The 20079-nt window shown below is 42.2% G+C and overlaps 2 protein-coding genes across 3 annotated transcripts; one reads left to right on the top strand and one right to left on the bottom strand.

Moving 5' to 3' along the window:
• The first annotated feature begins 3862 nt into the window (after positions 1 to 3862).
• LYSET (lysosomal enzyme trafficking factor) lies at positions 3863 to 5630 on the top strand. Of its 2 annotated transcripts, none has more exons than XM_073800099.1 (2): positions 3863 to 3906; positions 4815 to 5630. In XM_073800099.1, exon 2 carries the CDS (start codon positions 4831 to 4833, stop codon positions 5224 to 5226), a length of 396 nt encoding a protein of 131 aa, XP_073656200.1. In that variant the 5' UTR covers positions 3863 to 3906; positions 4815 to 4830; the 3' UTR covers positions 5227 to 5630. The 2 variants fall into 2 exon arrangements, with proteins under 2 accessions (XP_073656200.1, XP_004314249.1); XM_004314201.4 differs by lacking the exon at positions 3863 to 3906 and adding an exon at positions 4170 to 4358.
• A 10724-nt stretch (positions 5631 to 16354) lies between these two features.
• Positions 16355 to 19965, bottom strand: GON7 (GON7 subunit of KEOPS complex). Its single transcript, XM_004314202.4, has 2 exons — positions 19715 to 19965; positions 16355 to 17242 (listed from the first exon to the last, which is right to left on the bottom strand). The coding sequence occupies exons 1-2, from the start codon at positions 19920 to 19922 to the stop codon at positions 17148 to 17150; spliced, it is 303 nt and encodes a 100-aa protein (XP_004314250.1). The 5' UTR covers positions 19923 to 19965; the 3' UTR covers positions 16355 to 17147.
• Between the last annotated feature and the right edge of the window lie 114 nt (positions 19966 to 20079).

Raw genomic sequence — 20079 nt, 5'->3', positions numbered from 1 at the left:
CTGTGCCACCAGGGAAGCCTCGAGGTGCAACATTTATTAACACTCATGTGTGCACACATTCACAGTGTCTGTTTATCAGCAAAATGCAGCTAATAACACTTCTTACTACTAAGGTGGCAAATAAATGACTATACGCATATAAACAAGATCGGAATTACATCTTTGAATTTATCCATATGTCATCTAGTATTTAGTTTCTCTTTCCTCACCTTTATCAAAGTGTAACTGACAAGTTAAAATTATATACATTTAAGGGGTACAACATGATGGTTTGATGTGTATTCAACCTTCCATAGTGTGAGAACTTACGGGAACTTATAAAGAATGAAACCATGACATTTAATCATAACAGAAACATTATACTATGCCTTCGAATCTAAACCAAAAACGTATATCCCAGGATTGGTTCTTTGCGGGTATTTTTTATTAAAGATAAAGACTTTCAGTCTGATCTTTCAGCAATTTTCATTTTTTCTTCATGCTTTCATTCTTTTTTTTTTTTAGAGACCAAATCACTAACCCATGTCCACCCTCCCTGCTGCCTGTGGGTCTTACAGGTTCTCATACTCCCCACTTCTTAGTGTCCAGTTTGCAGTAGTGATTAAGATGTAGTCCACACTAACACATACTAATAGTTCATTTATTAAATGTTGTTAACAATCTGCCCTGCTTCCCTTGTGAGGCTGGGTCCAGACACCTTAGGATTGCTTCTCTTTCTTAGCAATGGAAAGAACATTGACCTTGCAGTAAGGCGGATGACAGAATTCTGAAACTAGCTGTTTTCTTTTTTTTTTTTTTTTTTTTTGCGGTACGCGGGCCTCTCACTGTTGTGGCCTCTCCAGTTGCGGAGCACAGGCTCCGGACGCGCAAGCCCAGCGGCTATGGCTCACGGGCCCAGCCGCTCCGCGGCATGTGGGATCCTCCCGGATCGGGGCACAAACCCGTGTCCCCTGCATCGGCAGGCGGACTCTCAACCACTGCGCCACCAGGGAAGCCCTAGCTGTTTTCTTATATTGCAGGATTTTTAAGAGGATTAAGTGAGGAAGTACATGGAACATTTAGTCCAGTCTGCCGTGCAGAGGTATGCAATGTTCCTGTCTTTCTTTTCACCCTCCAGATTCAACGCCCTGATGCCTTTGAACCTTCTACTTGCACTAATTTACACAGTCTCATTTCATTCTATTGTACTTCAGGAGAAGGTCCTGCCAGCACTCTCACTTAGAAAACTACTCCCTACCCACCTGGGCTCCAGGAGGAAAGTGTCCAAGGGACTAAGACTGTGCCATTCAGTGGTTTTCAGATTCATGCTTTTGGAACCCTTTGTTCAAGTGAAATCTCCCTTGGAAACTCGATACAAACAAACTGGGTAAAAAGGTCATTTTATTCACGCTTCTTTATTTTATAAGTTCACATCTATAATTTTGTAACCTATTAAAATGATATTCAGAACTAGATGCTTTGAGACACACATCAGAAATCTGGGGTTAGAGGTAGAAGCTGCAAACTGACCAACTGCAGCATTTAATTCTGCCTCTTGTTTTGATGGCATAGAATCAATAAAATTCCGATTCACACAGAAAATGACCTCTTAACCACTGCTCACGATCTTCATGATTAATGTAGGGCCGTACACAGCCCAAAACTATCTATGACACATTATCACATCTGACAGCTACACTTGCACCTATTATCATACAAGCTGACATCTGAACGAGATCGGATCACCATGTGCACCTGAGCCTTGGCTGTCCTCTCAGAGTATCACATGTGCGTAGTGATGAGACTTTTTGTACAACTGTGTGTGATAAAAAAATTCACAGGGTGAATTTAAATATATAAATACCAGTGCAGAACTACATCCTTCTAGTCAATGACACATTTAGGAGACATTAAATGGGCACAGAAATGACAAAGGATTATACTGAGAACTGCACAAAAATGAGTTACTTGGCAACACAAGACAGGGATTGGTTAACGTCTGTCACTGAGCATACAGACTGTTCTACCTTATGCTCTGCTCACTGCCAGAGAGCCCTTCCTGATTTCCCAAGATCCAGGTGAAATGCCCCTCTAATCCTGCCTGGAGGAGGGCCGCCTCCTCCTCAGCTGCCTCTTCATCCTTTATTAGTGTCAGTAACTGCAATAAGCCAGGGGCTGAGCCATCCTCTGACAGAGCAAACTTCCTGCGCGGTGTGCTCCAGCAATGGCTTGCTCCAGGTGGGCCTGATTCACAACTTCTTGCTCAACTGCTCCTCTCTCTACCAGTTTCTGTAGTGAAGGCTCCAGCCTTAGTACATACGCAGACAATTTTTTTTCATCCTTCTGTTAAGTGGTCAGATATTTGACCTGCAACACCCTAGGATTATCGGTAACCCCAAATACCTGCTCCAGAGCATGCAGGCATTCAGGGACTGTAACTAAAGGACTGTTTATCTTGAGGACGCGAATGATATCAGATGCCGGGCCTCTACGGTTCTCTAGCAATCGCCTTCTTTTTTTCGGCATCTGACACCTGCCATGTCTTCATCATTTGAGTGGCATGAAACAGCCAGGATTCAAACTCTTCTTCTTCTGGCTCTGGAGGATCACTGCCTGAGAATACTCTCAGCTTTTTGTATTCCAGGTGTTGCAGGGCAGGCTGAAGAGCCTCATCTAATGCCTGTGCCAACATAGGGGCCCGCACTTCTGGGATCATGTCCTGGTCTAGGTCAAAAAGGTCGTTTCCATACCCAAGAACTCTGGTAAACTCACCCAATGTCACGCCCTCTCCCTCTAGGAATTCATGTAACCTGCTTAAAAATTCATTGTCTGGGTCAGGGGTCTTAAAGATCACTCTCCAGGCACCCCCGCTTCCGGGTATCTCTTTAGGGACCAGAGCATGACTCGTCTCCTCAGTTAAGTCCTGTTAAGGTTGCCTTCCTGTTCTCTTCCCTCCGGAATATCCTCCCGAGCAGTAGGTACTCGCTCAAGGGAGCAAAACCAGATCGCAGAGCCTCCTCAATTTCTGCCCTTTACAGGTCTGGGGGATGTCGGCAATCAACAGCGTTTTCCGCGGGTTTACATCCATCCCCCTACACCAGTCTTCTAAGAGGCTTAGTGTCATGATGCCCAAAATAACACATTTAAATTCCAATTTGTCCCGGCCACTGATGCTACTGCAATTCACAGTATTCCTCCACGGTAACCGAGTTGTCTCGTCAACGTCTGCAGTTCCGACGGGCAGTGAAGATGAAGTAGTCACGTTAGTTCAAGTTGTAAATGAATAACCCGAGCCCGGAGAAGCCCCGCGCACCCGCGCCGGCGGCCGGCCGCACTGCGGCAAGCAGCCACCTTACCCTCTCCCGGCCTCGGGCGCCCCGCAGCAGACAGCGGGGTCCCACTTCACCTCGCAGTTATCTAGTAGTCATGTCTGGGTCCGTCGCCGGTGGTCGAGGCACCAGGGCCTGCTTCCGACGCTTCCCGGGCGGCCAGGTCCGAGGAGCGGGAGAGCGGCTTCTCCCGCACTCGGATGGACAATCGAGAGGGGTATCCGAACTGCGCAGAGGCGCGCCGGGGAATGGCTGACCGCCAGTTGCTGCGGTGCTCTCCGCGGCGAGGAACGACGGGGGCGATCAGAGCCACGAGCGAAGCACCAGGGAGAGGCTTTGAGGAGCGCTGAAGCGGCCAGGCCCAGACTGCCGCCCACCTGAAGGGTAGAGCTACAACCGGCGCCTCCGTAGCTCCCCCGAGTCCCAGCAGAGCTGTTCCGGGAGCGCTCGGGGAGGCGGTGCCACGGCGGAGGCTCCCTAACGTCACGAGGGGGCGGGCCTTTCGGGGAGCGGGGCAAGCGCGCTTCCGGCCCGAGCCGGAAGCCCCGGCTGTGGCAGCATCCGGGACGGCGGGCGGGCGGGCCAACCGGGACAGGAGGTGAGATCCGGGACCTGCCCAGCTCTGCAGGCTCGGCCTGTGGCCGCTGCCGGGCACTGGGCTCCCGGCGCTGCAAGGCGGAGAGGCCCGGGTCTGGCGCCGCCCGCGCAGCCCTGTCGCGGCGGCGGGCGCTGCAGCACGACAGGGGGCGGGGCCGGCTGCAGGGGAGGCCAGGGTGGCTGGGGAGTCTCCCGGCTGGGCCGAGTGACACAGGCTGGGGCTCCGGCAGCGGCGACAGGGGCCGGGCCGCCGCGTGACCGGCTGCAGTCACGCTGTGCTTAATCACAATTAGCTTTTGCTCCAGGCTGGCCGTGCGCACCATTCTCCCAGCCGGTGACCCCGGGGATTTCTTTTATGGTGGCTTTCTCTGAAATGCCAAAGCCACCCGATTATTCAGAGCTGAGTGACTCTTTAACGCTTGCCGTGGGAACAGGAAGATTTTCGGGACCACTGTAAGTGTTTAAGAGTTGCTGTCTTAACTTGGGGGCTCCGATATTGGTTTGACTTGTAGAACCAAGTTTTCATGTCTGAAGCAATACCGTTAATTCAGAAAGTATTTGAAGTATAGAAGTGAAATGCTCCCTAGGGAACTAGTTTAATGACAATTTAAGGGAACGTGTGCTGGACCTATTTAAGCCAGATTTAGTGATTTATTTATCTGTGGGATTCAGTAAAAAGCACACTTTATATATACTGAAACTTTACTTCCGCATAACTATTACATAAAACAACCTGTAAGATGTTTATACTTCTTAATAGATGTAAATTTAATTTAGTTATTTTAAACCTCAAATGTGTTAGGGAGTATTTTAGAGCTCATTGGACAAAAAGTAAGTACATTTGGAATAGCTGACATGACAGCATTACTAGACCCTCACTGTGTTCTTATTGTTGTTTTAACTCAAAAGGCACAGAGCATGGAGAATGATGAACTTCCGTCAGCGTATGGGATGGATTGGAGTGGGATTGTATCTGTTAGCAAGTGCAGCAGCATTTTACTATGTTTTTGAAATCAACGAGACTTACAATAGGCTGGCCTTGGAACACATTCAGCAGCACCCAGAGGAGCCCCTTGAAGGAACCACATGGACACACTCCTTGAAAGCTCGGTTACTCTCCCTGCCTTTCTGGTTTTGGACAGTTATTTTTCTGATACCTTACTTGCAGATGTTTTTGTTCCTTTATTCTTGTACAAGAGCTGACCCCAAAACGATGGGCTACTGTATTATTCCCATATGCTTGGCAGTTATATGCAATCGCCACCAGGCATTTGTCAAGGCTTCTAATCAGATCAGCAGACTACAACTGATTGATACATAAAATCAGTCACTATTTTTTCCTTACAAGTACAAAACTGCCAGTACTGTATGAAGCCTGATCACAAGACTGCAGTTTCTTCACAGATCTCAGGAAGCTGTGGTGGGGCAGAGGCTTTTTAAAGAATGTGACTAGGGGACTATCTTTATCTGAATATTGAATTTTTAGGTAAAGCCTGTGATACAGTACTACAAAATCATGTTGATGACTTCAGATTTTGGAAGTAAAATTTTATCTGTTATTTGAATTCTTTAGAAACTTGAATAAGTACCTGGATTCATATTTTTATTCTACTGTGCAACATAGTGATGATTCAGAAATTTTTCCTTTGGGGAAAAAATGAACATTTCCATTGTGTTTAATGTAAAAAGGTCCAAACATGGTCATAAAATTTAAATTTTATACAATTACTTGGCTTGCTTTAAAATTCTTCAGACTAAAACACCAATTCATCCTGTTGTAGCTAAGCCAGCTATTTATACTTGCTTGCTATCAGCTTGTGAGAAATTGGTATAAAATTATTGAGGTGATGGCTGTCTTGAGAAGCAAAATGTGTTCTTCGTTTTGGTAATGCTACTGGCATTATTAATTAGCTAGAATTATTCATGCAACTTTTTTTTTAAACACTTGGGAAGAGACTAAGTGTTTGAAAGTTGAGAAATCTAACACGTAGAAGATAAAAACAAGGTGTTCAGTGAAAATACTTGACAGTCCCTGTTAGATGTGTGACATCTAAAAGATGCTCTCAAGTCATCGTCCTGATTTTCTTTTCTGCCTAGGGTCCAGTCTTCAGACGTTAGGTTCATTGCATGAAGATGTGATCCCTGTACTGCCTCCTTTGCATCTGTACTTACTACCTCATGTCTGGTAACAATACAAGTAACTAAAACATGGAAAATTAGAAACTAGGATTATTTTTCTTCTTTTCTGGGTGAGATCAAGATATATTTTTATACAGTTAATGTCATCAATACCAGGGAAATGTTTACACTGACCGATTTGAATAAGAATCATAACATTTTTTGGTGCTTACTCCGTTGGGCCCTGTCCTAAGAGCTTTACATGAATTAACTCATTTAGTCCTCCCAACAACCCTATGAGATAACAGCTATTATTATCCAGATTTTACAGATAAGGACCGTGAGGTGGAGAAGTTAAGTAACTTGCCAAAGGTTACACAGCCAAGAAGCAGAGGCAGAGTTCTAACCTGGCATCTGATGCCTTTATTCCTAATCACTGAACTGTAGTGCTTCTCACAAATGACAAATGTTTCAGCACTGGGTACTGTCTGCCTAACCATGCTAAAGATTGGAAAAGAACTGAGAAAGGTTTTTCTCAATTTGTGTGAGCTACTGAAAATCTAAAAGTTTTCAAGCAAGCTCAACCTTTACCTTATATCAGGTTTGACCAGAATGGAAGGCTGAGCATTCCATAGCAAGCTTTTACTTGAAAGATAAAGCAGGTACTCTTATAACTCAAAAGCAGCACGATCAGATTCTTCTGTTCTTCTCCAATTAATCTCATTTCTCTCCTTTACTACTTCCAAAGGTCTAGTTACTGAAATGATATATTTTTTGCTACAATACATTGAATCTTCAAATTAAGCAGCAGTTTGAAATATATGTTTCTGCAAGGGTCAGATAACCAAATCACTTGTATCTTTTGAATACTTACTAAAAATATGCATGCTGCAGGCAGTTTCCTGAATGATACACATTCATGCTGCACAAGAGTCCTATGAGGCAGCTATGTATTGGTACTAGTACCATTTTACAGAAGAGGAAAATGAGGAAACCTGAAGCACATACCAATTAATAACTTGCTCATGGTCACACAGCAAGTGGAAGAGCTAGGATTTGAACCCAGGATAGCTGGTTTCAGATCTCCAGCTCTATCATTCCACTATACTGCTTATCAAAGAAGAGATTAAGGAAAGTCATTGAGCAGTTTCTTGTTTTGTCTTGAGGCAGTGATAGTTTGGAAATGATTTAAGGAAGTTATTTCCATTACTTTTTGTTTTATAAATGCTTGATGTAATGCAGGGTTTGTGAGTTTGCTATTTGTCTTGTAAGGTAGTAATTCCTTTTTATTGAAGTAGACTTTCTTACACTTAAGATTCTAGTATTTTGGGATTTGGTGAGCAAATGCTCAGTCCATCTCTTTCTTTCAAGATATTGCCTTGATAGTAGAAATATTAAAATAATTAGAGTAGGAGTAATGTATTTCCAAATGCAATCACAAAGGTTTAAACTGCAGGGTTAATCTGTTTTTTGATTATTTAGGAATTAATTATCCAAGTTTTAGATTATTCCTATTTTCTCAATGGCTATTTAATAGTTCAAAGCACTCTTTTGGTAAAGAGAGAAAGGTGAAATTAGTCCTTAGCCCTATTAGATTGAGGTGGAGGTTGAAACCAATGGATAGGAGACCTGTGTATTGTAACAGATCACTTATTTCATAGTCACATCACAATACAAAAAGCTGTGAATACAGGATTAGATAATGAGATAAATGGCAAATGTAAAAAGTGCTTCAGGGATTTTAGGGAAGGGACACATCCTAGTATCTATAGCTACTCAGTGATATTTGCTTCCAGATTGAGAAAAACAGTTACAGCTCCTAGTGGGTGTTTTTTTTTTTTTAATATTTATTTATTTTATTTGGCTGCGTCGGGTCTTAGTTGCGGCATGCGGGCTCTTTGATGTGGCACTGGGCTTCTAATTGTGGTACATGGGCTCTAGAGCGAGCGGGCTTAGTTGCCCTGCGGCATATGGGATCTTAGTTCCCCAACCAGGGATCAAACATGTGCCCCCTGCAGTGGCGGGGCACGGAGTCCTAACCACTGGACCGCCAGGGAATTCCCAAATTTTCTGGTTTTAAAGAGGTTACCAGTTTCAAATTAAAAAATGTGATTCCCCAAGTTTAGAATTTGATTCTACTTCAAACAAAGCTTTTATAATTAACAAGCTTTTCTTTGCAGAAGTGGAATCATCAGGTAAAGTGCTACAGCACCCATAAAATAATCAAACCTGTATGTTTGTTCACCATGGGTGGTGTTAAAGTCTATGTTAAGATTATCTGGTGTTGATTTCCTTCTTGATGGATTTAATGTTCTCAATCTCCAAATCACTGGCAGAAAAGCTTACCGCAGTACTACATGACTCATTTTTGCATCAAGTATGTGCCATCACTTTATAAATTCTCCAATATATTGATAAAGTTCCATATAACTCTGGACCATGGTTGGGAATCATTATGCATTGGTATTTTTGTTTTGGTCTAAGGCAGTGAGTGGGTCTTGAACTGTGGCTGAATGTTAGAATCACTCAAGGAAATAAAAAACAAAGCAAAACTCCTCATAAACAATGCCAGGGTCCCTCCCAACTATCAATCCCTGGGGGGAGGGGCCAAGGCAATCCTGTTTTAGGAGGTCTTCAAGCAAGTCTATTAAGGTTGAGAGTTACTGGGCCAGGGGTTTTCACGCAACATAAAGCTTCAGCTGTTACTCGTGAGAACTGTGTTTGTCTTTGGAACAGTGTCAACAATTATTTCATGGTAGGCTTACCCCAGCTGTCTGAATTGTGCAAATCTTTCAAAAGGTGTCTATATATTCTTTCTTTTCTTTTTTTCCAAGGTTTAAATAGACTTCATTGTTAAGCAGACTTATAAACTAATGTATGTGGTCCCAGGATGTCAAGCATGGAGAAAGAGAGGTCATGAAGATCAGCTGCAGAAGGTCACTAACTGAAGGCCACGATCTAGGGGAGGCCAGCCAGGAATGCAGTAGACATGATCAGGACAGGCTAGGGGTGGTCATGTCACAGAGAAGGGAAAGGACAGCCCTCTTTACTCCTGCTTCTTGTAGCTCTCCAGGTATGACAAGACCCTGCCCCAGGCAGGAGGAAACAGGAAGTAGGAGGTGAGCCCAAAGGCAACATCCATGGTCCTGAGCTGCTCCCATGGTGGCTTGGAATGCATCTGGGCATGCAGCACCGGGAGCTGCAGGCCGGCCTGTCAGGCCCCTCAGCAGCAGTGGCGGCAGAGTAGATATGACCATACCAGGTAGACTGCAGACAGCTGCCAGCCAGAGCCCAAGGTCGGGAATGAGATGTCTATATTTTGTGATTCTGATTCCTATCGTCCAATTTATCCTGAATACACTTCTGTCAGGCTTTTGCCTCCCACTCTACCAAAGCTGCTCTCTTGTCAAGAGGTTGCCAGTCATTTACATGTAACAACCCAATGGTCAAGTCTCAGTCCTCAAATTACTTTTTTTTTTTTTTGGCTGTGTCGTGCCTTGTGGGATCTTGGTTCCCTGACCAGGGATTGAACCTGGGCTCTTGGCAGTGAAAGCATGGAGTCCTAACTACTGGACTGCCAGGGAATTCCCCCTCATTATTATTATTTTTAATGGATTAAAAAAAAAACACAATTTATTTATTTTGGTTGCGCCGGGTCTTAGTTGCGGCAGGGGGACTCTTAATTGCAGCATGCATGTGGGATCTAGTTCCCCCACCAGGGATCGAACCTGGGCCCCCTTCATTGGGAGCACAGAGTCTTACCACTGGACCACCAGAGAAGTCCCTCAAATTACTTTTTGACACACTCCCTTGTCCTTGAGCTATTTTCTTCAGCTGGCTTCTGGATCAGTACTGCCCAATAGAATTTTAGTGATGTTGGAAATGTTCTGTATCTGTGCTGTCCCTATAATAGCCAGGAGCCGCATGAAATGAGCCCTTGAGATGTGGCTAGTGCGGCTGAGGAACTGAATTTTAAATTTTAATGAAACAGTCACATGTGGCTAGTAGCTACCATGTATTAGTCCAATTCTAGATACTTTTCTGATTTGCTTCCTTCCTCACCAGCTTCTCCTATCCCCTTTGCTGTTTCCTCTTTGAGGATCTGCCCAATTTCCAAGTGCTGGCATGCCTCAGTTCTCTTTTCTACACTTAATCCCTTGTCATTGCATCCAGGCTCATGGCTTTAAAACCCAAATTTCTATCACTTCCTTGATCTCGCTCCTGAGCTCCAGATTTGAATATCTAACTGCCTACTTGATATTTACTAAGATATCTTACCAGGCACCTGAAACTTAACCTGTCTATAAAGATAAGCTGCTGATCTCTCCACCCACCAAAATCTGCTCAAGTCCCCTAAAAGTCTACTATCAAACAAGAGGCGAGGGATCATTTTAAAAGTTATTCCTCTCAAAAATCCTTCTATAGCTCCCCTTCTCAGAATAAAAGCCAAAGTCCTTAACATGGCACACAAAGTTCTAAGTAAGTGGCCCTCGACTTTGACTTCATTTTCTACAACCCCCTCCACCCCTTGCCCCACTCCAGCCACACTGGTCTTCTTGCTGATTCTAGAACATGCCAGAAAAACATGTTTCAGGGCTTCTGGGCTCAGTGTACCTTCTGCCTGGATGCTCAGCCCTGACCGGCTCCATCACCTTCTTCAGACCTTTGCTCAACTGTCATCTTAGTGAGGCTGCCTCTGACCACCCTATTGAAAATTAAGCATCCGCCTCCCCCGCTTTTCTCCAGAGCACTTACTGTCATATAACATGTTATACATTTTGTCAGAATCTAAACTTCATGAGGGCAGGGACTTTGTCTGTTTATGCCATGTGCCCCATGCCCAGAACAGTGCCTGCCACATAGTAGGTGCTCAGTAATTATTTACTGCATGAGTGATTTTTATTGCCACTCAACAGCTCTCTCACGAGGCTGCACAACAATCTAGAGAGAATAAAGTTACCAAGTGCATAGCATAATTTGTCATGTGTTCTAGGTAAGTTTGGTTACTTAGCTCTTTCCAGTTTCAGCATGTAGGGATATATTCTTTTCAAGGCCAAGATTTAAAATGAGTCTCTCAATTTATTTTTTCTAACAGTTCTTGTGCTGTTGGCTGTCTTGGGATTTTCCTTATTCATGCGAGAAAAACATAGACCACAGTCACAAACAAGGTTTTAAGTGGTGGTTAGTCTTGAGAAATTCTTAAGTTACAATCATGAAAACAATGGTTTCCTAAACCACCAAACATACGCAGCAAATATCATGAGGACATCTTAGAGCTACAGCACACACTTTCAGTACTCTGGTATCAAGGGGCAATACCTTGGCCCTATAAAGCACTCATTTAAACTAGTAATGTGCTTCCAGAAGTTACTTCTATACCCAGCAGAATTTCTGGCATAAGAGTAAATTTCTATTTAAAACTGTACCCCAACTGCCTTGTTGCTGCCCCAACGTGAGCTGCTATTTTTTAAAAGATTTAAATAGAGGCTTACTGTCTAGCATTCACTGTTTCCTGGACCATGTCTTTATTTTATTTTATTTTTTAAATTATTTTTTTCGCTGCGTTTTGGTCTTCGCTGCTGCGTGCGGTCTTTCTCTAGTTGTGGCGAGCGGGGGCCACTCTTCGCTGAGGTGCGCGGGCTTCTCATTGCAGTGGCTTCTACTGTTGCAGGCAAGGGCTCTAGGCAGGTGGGCTTCAGTAGTTGTGGCTCGCAGTCTCTAGAGCGCAGGCTCAGTAGCTGTGGCGCACGGGCTTAGTTGCTCCACGACATGTGGGATCTTCCTGGACCAGGGCTCAAACCCGCGTCCCCTGCATTGGCAGGTGGATTCTTAACTACTACGCCACCTGGGAAGTCTGGGCCATGTCTTTAAATAGAGCAACTCTGATCCCAAAGGTCACCTGAGAACTGGAATAGTTACAGTAACATTGGGAAATTCTTTTTATACTTTGAGAATACTGCACTGGCTAGAGGGTTAAGGCTGGGCCCATCAGTTTTAGAAATACCTCCTCCCTTTCATTAATGGTACCCTATTCTCATATTTAGCACAGCTCTCGTAAACCTCTTTAGAAGTTGCATACTCCCTTTTCTGACAAAGTAGTAGTCAGATGGGAAATGTGGACATTTTGTTTTGTTTAAGTCTGGATTCGTTAATTTTTGCCCTGAATTACGTACATGACAATGTTTTAAACTACTGAGCCTGTGTGTCTGGAGCCTGTGCTCCACAGCAGGAGAGGCCGTGATACTGAGAGGCCCGCGCACCACGATGAAGAGTGGCCCCCACTTGCAACAACTAGAGAAAGCCCTCGCACAGAAACGAAGACCCAACACAGCCAAAAATTAATTAATTAACTAATTTTTTAAAAGTAACTGTTTAAAAAATAAATAAATAAAATAAAACAAACTGTTAATATGGCTGATCTGCCCTTATTAAAAAAGCATGACTTTTTTGTTTTTCTGTTTGTGTAGAAAAATATGTAACATATGCTTTTTTTAAAAAGCAAAGAGAGGGCTTCCCTGGTGGCGCAGTGGTTGAGAGTCTGCCTGCCAATGCAGGGGACACGGGTTCGAGCCCTGGTCCGGGAAGATCCCACATGCCGCCGAGCAACTAAGCCCGTGCGCCAAAACTACTGAGCCTGTGCTCCAGAGCCCGCGAGCCACAACCACTGAGCCCACGTGCCTAGAGCCCGTGCTCTGCAACAAGAGGAGCCACCACAGTGAGAACCCGACGGACCGCAACCAAGAGTAGTTGCTCACAGCAACTAGAGAAAGCCCATGCAAATCAATGAAGACCCAATGCAGCCAAAAATAAAATAAATTAAAAAAAAAAAAAGCAAAGAGAACAAGAGCATACAATGAAAAGTCTCGCTCTCACTCTCAACCCCAACTCCTTCTTCCAGGTGCAGTTTGACTATCCTTTCAGAGATACAATATGCATATCTAGCCAATATTCTCCATTAGAAGCATTCTGCACTCTGTTCTGCATCTTGCTAGTTTCCATTTAACATCATATACTGCATATTGATCTTAATAACACATAGAGCTATACCTTGGTCTTTTTTTAATGGCTGCACAGAATTATTGTACTAATGTGCTTCTTTTTTTAAATTTAATTAACTAGGGTCTTCTGCTGATGAACATTTAGGTTGTTTACAATCATTTGTTACCAAGAATAATGCTACAATGAATAGTTTTATATATTTATCTGTGCATATGTGTGCTATTAACCATAGGATAAATTTCTATTAGTGAAACTGCTGGGTCAAAGAGCACGCACATTTAACTTTTTTTTTTTTTTTTTTTTTTGCGGCACGCGGGCGTCTCACCACTGTGGCCTCTCCTGTTGCGGACCACAGGCTCCGGACGCTCAGGCTCAGCGGCCATGGCTCACGGGCCCAGCCGCTCTGCGGCATGTGGGATCTTCCCGGACCGGGGCACGAACCCATGTCCCCTGCATCGGCAGGCGGACTCTCAACCACTGCGCCAGCAGGGAAGCCCCTCACATTTAACATTTTGACAGAATCGTCAACTTGACTTTTGAAGAGCTTATACCAATTTACACTCTCATCACCAATATATTATGGACTTCACACCCTTTCCAGCTCAATATTGCATCAAAACTTTTGCCCTTTCAGTCTGAGAAGTAAGAAAACAGTATTGCATTGTGGTTTTACTTTTCTTTGAAGTGAAATTTTCTATTGTCTTTCTGAAGGAATTTTAGTTCTTAGTCATTTCTGTTGAAAATACTAAATACTTTTTCCCGCTTTGTCTTTTAACCTCATTTACAGAATATTCAGAAATTTTCATTATTATGTAATTGCATTTACTAATCTTTTCTATCATGGTGTCTGGATTTCTAAAAAGCTTCCTTAGGTAACCTTCCTCACTCTGAGACTATAAAAACTCTTAGTCCATTTTCTTTTGGTACTTTTACAGGTTTTTTTTTTTTTAATAATAAACATCTTGAATCTACCTGAAATTTATTATGCCCTAGGTAGTGAGAAAAGAACCCAACTTCATCACAAAAACTAACCAACTTGTTTCTCATTTGTTAAAACCGAAAGTGTTATTTTACAAATATTCTCCAATTTCTATAATAATTTTACACTCTAATCTTACTATATACTTAAATGTGCAAGATGACATCACAGGACGATTATAGTATGATTAATTTCCCCAAACATGTTAAAGCCTAGGTTTTTAAGATATCTTATGTATGTATCTTACTGCAGAATGTTAGATAAGAAATGATATTCTATGTTTGTAGATTGAACAGTTCTACCGAGAAATAGGTGTATCTTTAATAGGCTAAATAGGATGTAGGGAAAAGTACTACATAATAAACTGAGGGCCACAGATGTCTCTCATTTTTCCATTTGGAAGAAAACAAACTTTATTTCCTTAAAAATACAAGCCTTCTCAATAAAAGTTTAAAAAAATATTGCAGGACTTCCCTGGTGGTGCAGTGGTTAAGAATCCGCCTGCTAATGCAGGGGACACGGATTTGAGCCCTGGTCCGGGAAGATCCCACATGCCACGGAGCAACTAAGCCCGTGCGCCACAACTACTGAAGCCCGCGTGCCACAACTACTGAAGCCTGTGCGCCTAGAGGCTGTGCTCCACAACAAAGAGAAGCCACCACAATGAGAAGCCCGCGCACCGCAACGAAGAGTAGCCCCCGCTCACCACAACTAGAGAAAGCCCATGCACAGCAACGAAGACCCAACTCTGCCAAAAAATAAATAAATTTATATATAAAAAAAAATTTGAGCAGCTTGAAGAAATACTTCTAATAAAGTACATTTTATGAGGGGGTAAGTACAGGGGGCCAGGTTCCACAGAAACATATAGTATGGGGACCTAACATTGTCTCAGAAGCTGAGAAAGTTCTGCTGAAGGAAATGTTTAAATGTTCAAACTTCCTAACTAATATTACAGCCAAGCAACAGTAACCTATTATAAAAGAGTAAAAGTTCTTGTCCTTGGCCACAGAACTCTTAAAATAAGTATTTAATGTGACACAAAAGCACTTACATATATACATATTTGCATATGTCCATATATTTCATATTTAGAACTTCATATTTTAAAAGATTATCTAAGGGCTTCCCTGGTGGCGCAGTGGTTGAGAGTCCGCCTGCCGATGCAGGGTACATGGGTTCGTGCCCCGGTCCGGGAGGATCCCACATGCCGCGGAGCGGCTGGGCCCGTGAGCCATGGCCGCTGAGCCTGCACGTCCGGAGCCTGTGCTCCGCAACGGGAGAGGCCACAACAGTGAGAGGCCCGCGTACCACACACAAAAAAATAAAAAAATAAATAAATAAATAAATAAATAAAAATTACCTAAGTCTAGCATCAAGTTTATTTTTAGGTAGGATTGTGGGGTTGACTTTCTTGTATAACAGTAAAGTTGGAGCTGTTTCAAATAACTGTATCCTGTATGCCTGTGGCCAACAGTTTTACCTCTGGTTTTCAGATTAGAAAACCAGTCAAGGCATTTCTTTTCTACTGGTCCTTCAAGCTGGTCCCTCAAACCTTCAAAATCTTTTTTGTCATGCATGTGGCTCACTTAGGAAGACAGTATTAGAATCAGAAAAAGATCGATCAGACCTATAACCCAGACCTCCAAACACTAGACCACAAGCAAAAATATGTTGACATTTCTTCTTCATAAACATACTTACTAAACACAGAAGGAGACAAAATGTTCAGGAGCAAAGTTCAGCTACTACTTTAGAAGTATGAACTATTTTAATTATACAGCTTGTTTTTTTAAGGATTGTATAAAGATAAAAGATTATTACAAATCAGTAACTGAGCTGAAATCCCAATATTAGAGACATTATCACAAACTAAACAAGGTAATTTCTGACCATTTATAAAACTTTTTCTAGTTGGTATTGTTTTAATTACATAAGAGTACTTAGTGGAAGGCTGATGTTCCAAGTAAAACAATACTTTAAAGATATGAAAAGGTGTGTAAATTCAGTTTCCTTAATAGCATGTACTTTGTAAGCTAGAGGTTTCAGAATGTGTAACTGGGAAAGTGCTACGGGAATCTTTCAAAGGCTATGTGTATAACCCAAGCTCTGCCAATAAGCTCTGTAACTCAGGGCAAATACCTCACATTTGATTCACCTCTGAAATAAATCATATAATCTGTAAGGTTACTTCCAACTCTAAAATTCTGTGACAATTTGTGTTTCAGCAGGTACATGCTACTTGATTTCTCTGCAGTTTAGCTATCTAAATGAATCAGGAAACATGCAGAATAAATGAAAAATGCCTTAGTCCCTCCGACAAGCAGAAAAGGAATACATACACACACACATATATTTTAGGAATATATACATATGTATATTTAAAGGATTTGATAGTCCTTTGCTAAGCAAAATCAAAGTTTGACTACAGGATGACACGAAATATCTTTTTATATTCAACACAGGTTGCTTACCTAAAGACTTATATTTGTGTTAACATAAATAGCACATCACAGCCTAAAAGCACACCCCATTTATAACTCTCTTAAGGTACAGGTTAAACATATATCCATTGAGTGGTATCGTCTCCAGAAGTCTGCGTACTGGGTGTGAGTGTGGATTCAAGGTTTCCTTGGATCTCTCTCAAGGGCTCTCCTTTCTCTTCAGTATTTCTCTCTATTCCCATTTTACTTCTACTTATACAGAACTGCCATTCTTAAATTTAATACCCAATTTTCACCACTTGTTCATGTCAGTTCCTTGAAATATAATTGTCCATGAACCTTGACATGTACTTTTTATAACAGAAGCTAAAAGATGTAGACATCACACAATTTAATCCAGAGGGTATTTAAAAAGTATAAAGAAAGAATTCAGTTGCCAACATAGTGGATTTTATACATTATTAAATGTCTATTTTATCTCCATGGTCTGAAACTTACTTCTCACTCAAGAAAAAAGATTCCTTTCTAAACATTTATTCTATCTTTCTTTGATGGAAACAGCAGAAAAGCTTCTTCTTTGACAAAATTGTCCCAGGGGAACAAAGCAAATGCTTTCCAAATTAGAGCACAAGTCTTCCTTAAATGTCAGTGTGTGATAAATAAGATATCATAGCAGTCTTTTAAATTTCATAAAAGCTACAGTTAAGTTGGTGTTTTTGGCCGTTTTGCAGAGGGTCCATCTGAGTTAGTTCTGTTATCAACGTTATTTTCATCTTCTGCATCATCTTCATCATCACCTTTTAAAATAAATATTTGTTGTATGACAATATGTTCATTGGTTGAAAGAAATATACATAGCTAAAGCAGCTGATAATGAGACCATTTCACTTTAGGGATTAATAGAACAATGGATATATCAAATTAGAAATATGTACAGTTAAAAAGACTTTGGGAATTTTGGTGTTTAAAACCTTTCTTTTATATCAGTTTTTTTTTGAGATATGATTCATATACCATAAAATTCACTTTCAAAGCGTACAGTTGATTTAGATATTCACTAGGTTGGGCCACCATCACCACTAATTCCAGGACACTTTTCATCTTCCCAGAAAGAAATCTCATACAAATTAGCAGTCACTTCCCATTCCCCTCAGTCCTTGGCAGCCACTAATCTACTTTCTTATCTCTTAGATTTGTCTATTGTGGACACTTCATACAAATGAATCGTAAAACATGTGGCCTTTTGTGTCTGCCTTCTTTCACTTATCATGTTTTCAGAGTTCATTCATGTTGTATAGCATTTATCAGTACTTCATTCCTTTCTGTTGCTGAGTAATATCCATTGTATGGATATATATTTTGTTTATCTACTCATGAGCTGATGGACATCTGTGTTGTTTCCACTTTTTAGCTATTATGAATAATGCAGCTATGAACATTTGTGCGTTTGTTTTTAATGGGAACATGTTTCCAGTTCTCTCGGGAGAACGAGGAGTGGAACTAGGAATCCGTAGGAGTAGAATTGCTAGGTCGTACGACAAATTTATGTTTAACTTTTTGAGGAACTGACAAAGTGTTCTCCAAAGAAGGTACACTATTTTGCATTTCCACCCGCAGTGTATGAGGGCTCCAATTTCTTCACATCCTAGCCAAGACTTGTTATTGTTCTTTCTGATTACAGCCTTCCTAGTGGGCATGGCATGGTATGTCACTGCGGCTTTGATTTGCCTTTCCCTGAAAGTCAATGATGTTGAGCATCTTTTCAGGTGCTTTCTGGCCATTTGTATATCTTATCTGGAGATAAGATATTCAAGTCTTCTGCACATTTGGTAACTGGATTCTTTTTTTTTTTTTTTGGTCATTATGATGACTTTTTTTCAACTGAAGTATAATTGACCCACAACACTGTTAGCTCCAGGTGCACAACACACTGACTCAATACTTCTGTACATTACAAAATGATCACCACTATTTGTCTTTCTAGTGTTGCGTTCTACCACTTTTCTTTCATAATTGTTACATTTTTAAAATTCTGTATTTGTTAAGATATGATTCATATAAGATAAAATCTGTCATTTTAATCTCTACAGCTTTTAACAAAGGAAATTCAAACAGAAGCTTTATAGGGACCTCATTAAATATACAAAAGCATGTCTTCCTGTATGAAGATATTACTGACCCACTATTAGTAGAACAGACAGCAGTTACTTTTCCAGTAAGTAATTTTATATATATATATATATATATATATATTTATATATATATATTTATATATCTATTTATATCTATTTATATATATTTATATATATATTTATATATATATAAAAATGGCTCTACCTATACCTGTCCTTATTCCAATGATAATATTTTCAACGGATCAGAGAGGAACTTTTGGAGGCAAGAACCAGGACTTCTCTCTCATGGAAACAATCTATTATCTGAAGTTCGTGTAATATTCTGAATTGGTTCCTTCACATTATCTGGCAATCAAGATGTAAACAAGATGGAAAGGAAAGTACAGTACAGTTTAAGCTCCTCTACAGAGAAATTAAGTCCTGATTCTAACATTTAGTTCTTAGGTTCTTCAGCTCAGGGTAGTCAAGACAAGACTTAAAAAAAACGAATACACTTAAAATTTCCCTTTTCTACTTTCAAACTGCACCTACAAAACTGGGAAAGGAAAGGAGTCCCTGACAGTTAAGACTTGTTCATCTAAAATCTGCTGCAATCTTCGGAACCTGCTCCTATTCTGTGACAGATGGCAGTCTTCCAAACTTGTTCGTAATTTTACACCGGGGAAGATTCCTTTCCATCCTTCAACACCCAGCTTAGAATTCACGCCCTCTCTGAAGTCTTCTTGGGTTCTCTAGGTTTGCAATAGCTACAGAGGAGCCTAGGGTCATCCTTCTACTCTTTAATAAGAGTGTTTGTCTGTCTAACCCCTCAGCGGTCAGAGTTCCACAAGGACAGGAACTGAGTTTCATTCTTTCTCCAGAGCTCAGCCCAATGACTGGCATAGAGCAGTAGACGTTCAGCACGTTTTTGTGTGTGTGTGATTTAAATGCAAAGAGAATCGTGAAAAGCAGCCCTGGTAAATGAGCCCAGGTACAGCCCAGATCTGGCGGAAGGTGCTAAGAAGTTTTAGTTGGAGTTCTTCCCCCCAGGCTCACTTTCTCCAAGTTTGCCACTCCACGCAGGCTCCCTGAGCAGACTTTCCCTGGGCGCCCCTGCCCACCCATCTGTCGCTCCAGCACCGTCTCAGAACTCACCGTCCAACGCCTTCTCTGGAGCCGCCGTCACCCGGTCCTGTGCTTCCCGCTGTACCGGGGAGCCGAGGAGGTTGGTCACCAGCTCCCTCATCTTAGCCACGCCCGACAACAAGCCCTGGAAAGGGTCGGCGACGCCCGGCGCCTCACAGGGCACCCGTAGCTGCTGTCGCTGCCCGTCCTGCCCGACGTACTCGGCCAACAACTCCATGGACACCGCCGAACTTCCAGAGCGCGCAGCGATGACGCGCCACCCGGAAGCGGAAGCCAGCTCGCCGCTGGCGCAGGCGGGAGAAGGGAGAGGAGTAACTTCCGTTTGTCGGGAGTCGCTCCTCCCCCTTCCTTCGCTCCCCGTCTCTGGGATTGGT

Source organism: Tursiops truncatus, chromosome 2 (genome assembly GCF_011762595.2).
Source record: "Tursiops truncatus isolate mTurTru1 chromosome 2, mTurTru1.mat.Y, whole genome shotgun sequence".
NCBI lineage: Eukaryota > Metazoa > Chordata > Mammalia > Artiodactyla > Delphinidae > Tursiops > Tursiops truncatus.
This window is presented reverse-complemented; position numbering and strand designations above follow the sequence as displayed.

Coding starts and splice junctions, on each gene's coding strand:
- LYSET (XM_004314201.4), top strand. CDS start 4,261: ATGGTGGCTTTCTCTGAAATGCCAAAGCCACCCGATTATTCAGAGCTG. Junction 4,359..4,814: donor GGAAGATTTTCGGGACCACT/GTAAGTGTTTAA, acceptor TTAACTCAAAAG/GCACAGAGCATGGAGAATGA.
- GON7 (XM_004314202.4), bottom strand. CDS start 19,922: ATGGAGTTGTTGGCCGAGTACGTCGGGCAGGACGGGCAGCGACAGCAG. Junction 17,243..19,714: donor TCCAGAGAAGGCGTTGGACG/GTGAGTTCTGAG, acceptor TTATTTTAAAAG/GTGATGATGAAGATGATGCA.